Genomic DNA, 2500 nt, shown 5'->3' with positions numbered 1-2500 from the left:
GCTTGTGTGAGGGAGTTCGGAGAGAGTGATGGGAGAGGACGGAGAGGTGAGCTGTGGAGTCGACCTGGAGCGACGAGAGGAGAGAAGAAGGGTTGTTTGGTGAGGACGGAGGAGGTCGAGGAGATGAGGAGAAGTGAGATGAGAGGTAGAATGTGGTCGGCTCTAAGAGTGGAGAGTCGGAGTTTCGAGAGGAGAAAGTATTATTGATGAATGAGAGAGAGAGAGAGAGAGAGAGAGAGAGAGAGAGAGCGAGAGGATGAGAGAGAGAGAGAGAGAGAATGAGACAGAGCAAGAGAATAAGAGAGAGAGAGACAGAACGAGAAAACGAGAAAGATAGCGAGAGACAGAGCGAGAGAACGAGAGAGAGAGAGAGAGAGCGAGAGCAAGAGAATAAGAGAGAGGGAGAGAGAACGAGTGAGGGAGGAAGGGAGGGAGGGAGAGAGGGGAGACGTACCAGGATTCGAGTATTGATCTCCCGGTCTGCTCCTCCACCTTGCTGTCCCTCCCGTTTCGCCTTCGAGAGGGAGGTTGATGCTGGGGGAGGGGGGGAGGGGGGTCTGCATGCGGGTGGTTCTAAGGGAAGGGGGGAATCTTGGTGGGGGGGGCGGTTAGGTACTATTTGGTGTATCAATTTATGTTTGTCTGTCTCTCTCTGTCCCTCTCTTTCTTTCTTTCTCTCTATCTCTCTCTCTCTCTCTCTCTTTCTCTGTGTGTGTGTGTGTGTGCGTCTGTCTCTCGCTTTCTTTGCACCTTTCTCTCTCTCTCTCTCTCTCTCTCTCTCTCTCTCTCTCTCTCTCTCTCTCTCTCTCTCACTCTCTCTCACTCTCCTCTCTTCTCTCTCACTCTCTCTCTCCTCTCTCTCTCACTCTCCCCCTCTCTCTCTCCTCTCTCTCTCTATCCCCCCATCTCTCTCTCTCTCTCTATTTCTCTCCTCTCTCCTCTCTCTCTCTTATCTCTCTCTCTCTCTCTCTCTATCTATCTATCTCTATCTCTCTCTCTCTCTTTCTCTCTCTATCTATCTCTCTCTCTCCAATTCCCCTCTCTATGCCATCTCTCTCCTGACGTCTCTCTCTCCAGTGTCGCTCTCTCTCTCTCTCTCTCTCTCTCTCTCTCTCTCTCTCTCTCTCTCTCTCTCTCTCTCTCTCTCTCTCTCTCTCTCTCTCTCTCTCTCTCTCTCTCCCTCTCTCCCTCCCTCTCTCACGCTCATTATACATTATGTCTCACGATTTTTAAAAGCGGTTTTTCTTTTTCATTTTGTTTCATTTTCTTCCTTTCTAATTCACGAAAAGAAAAGCCTATGCTTGTATAAACGAGTCCTTTTAATTTATCTAATTCATGATAGGTTGAATAATGATGATGATGATGATAACAAGGATAGTAAGGATAAGGATAATGATAGTGATGGTAATAATGATAATAATGATAGTGATAAGCAGTAACAATAATAATGATAATGATGATGATATCAATAATAATAACAATAATAATGAAAATAATTATAGCATTGATAATGATAATGATTGTCATTATTATTATCATTATGATTATAATCATTAGTATTATCATTATTATTATCACTATTATCATCATCAATATTATCATCATCATCTTCATCATCATCATCATCATCACCATCATCACAACAACAAGAGCACCCAAGATCGAAAATAACACGAATAACAAGAAAAAAAAATAATGCTAACAACTTTTCCTTTCTAACTTCCAGGGCCGTGATCACAGGCAGGCTCTCGGCACAGATGCTGTTGGCTTTCGTTGCTGCTGTTATCCTGATGACTATCGCTATCGTTCGACTCGATGTCTTTCCGTCTTATCGTGAGTCACTTACTTGGGTTTTATTTTTCCTTTTTTGATGTGTCTCAATAACCCCCACACTATATCTTATCCTGTTTGCTGAATGTTTATTGTAGAGTTTTTGAGTTGTCTGCATATGGTTGATCGCAGTTATATGTTGTTTGGGGTTTTTATATATCGCTTATTGCCTGCTATGTCTATGGGTAGGGTAGGTTTTAAGGTGATGCGATTGTTGGATTTTTTTGTGTTGATGTTTTTTTGTTTGTATTTAGTGTTTTTGTGGGTATTGTGGTATGTTCTTTCTCAGGGTTTTTTTTTTGTTTTTGTGTTTTGCGGTTTATTTTTTATTTATGTCTTTCTTGTTTTTTGTCTCTTTCTCTGTTTTTTTTTTTTCTCGTTTTTTTTCTCTCTCTCTTTCTTTATTTTTTTTTCTGTCTCTTTATCGTTTTTTCTCTCTGTCTTTGTTTCTCACTTTCTCTCTTCAACTCTCTGTCTCTCTTTCTCTTTCTCTTTCTATCTCTCTCTCTCTCTCTCTCTCTTTCTTTCTTTCTCTCTCTCTCTCTCTCTCTCTCTCTCTTTCTCTGTTCTTCTTCTTCTTCTTCTCTATCTCTCTCTCTCTCCCTCTCCCTCTTTTCTTCTCTCTCCCTCTCCTTCTCCCTCTCCCTCCCTCTCCATCCCCCTCCCTCCC

At 42.2% G+C, this 2500-nt stretch overlaps 1 protein-coding gene across 2 annotated transcripts in view; it reads left to right on the top strand.

Moving 5' to 3' along the window:
- LOC122252194 (protein Star-like) overlaps nucleotides 1–2500 on the top strand; it is a 23819-nt gene that overhangs the window by 7644 nt on the left and 13675 nt on the right. For both annotated transcript variants that reach the window (XM_086550602.1, XM_086550601.1), the window contains exon 2: nucleotides 1727–1833. In XM_086550602.1, coding sequence (XP_086406728.1) covers nucleotides 1727–1833 — 107 coding nt within the window. The remainder of the gene's footprint in view (nucleotides 1–1726; nucleotides 1834–2500) is intronic.

The sequence above is a fragment of the Penaeus japonicus genome, unplaced genomic scaffold, assembly GCF_977035675.1.
Source record: "Penaeus japonicus unplaced genomic scaffold, GWHDUDI00000001_assembly GWHDUDI00000024, whole genome shotgun sequence".
NCBI classification, from domain to species: Eukaryota; Metazoa; Arthropoda; class Malacostraca; order Decapoda; family Penaeidae; genus Penaeus; species Penaeus japonicus.
Note: the sequence above shows the minus strand (reverse complement) of the source record. Positions and strands in the feature narration are given on the sequence as shown.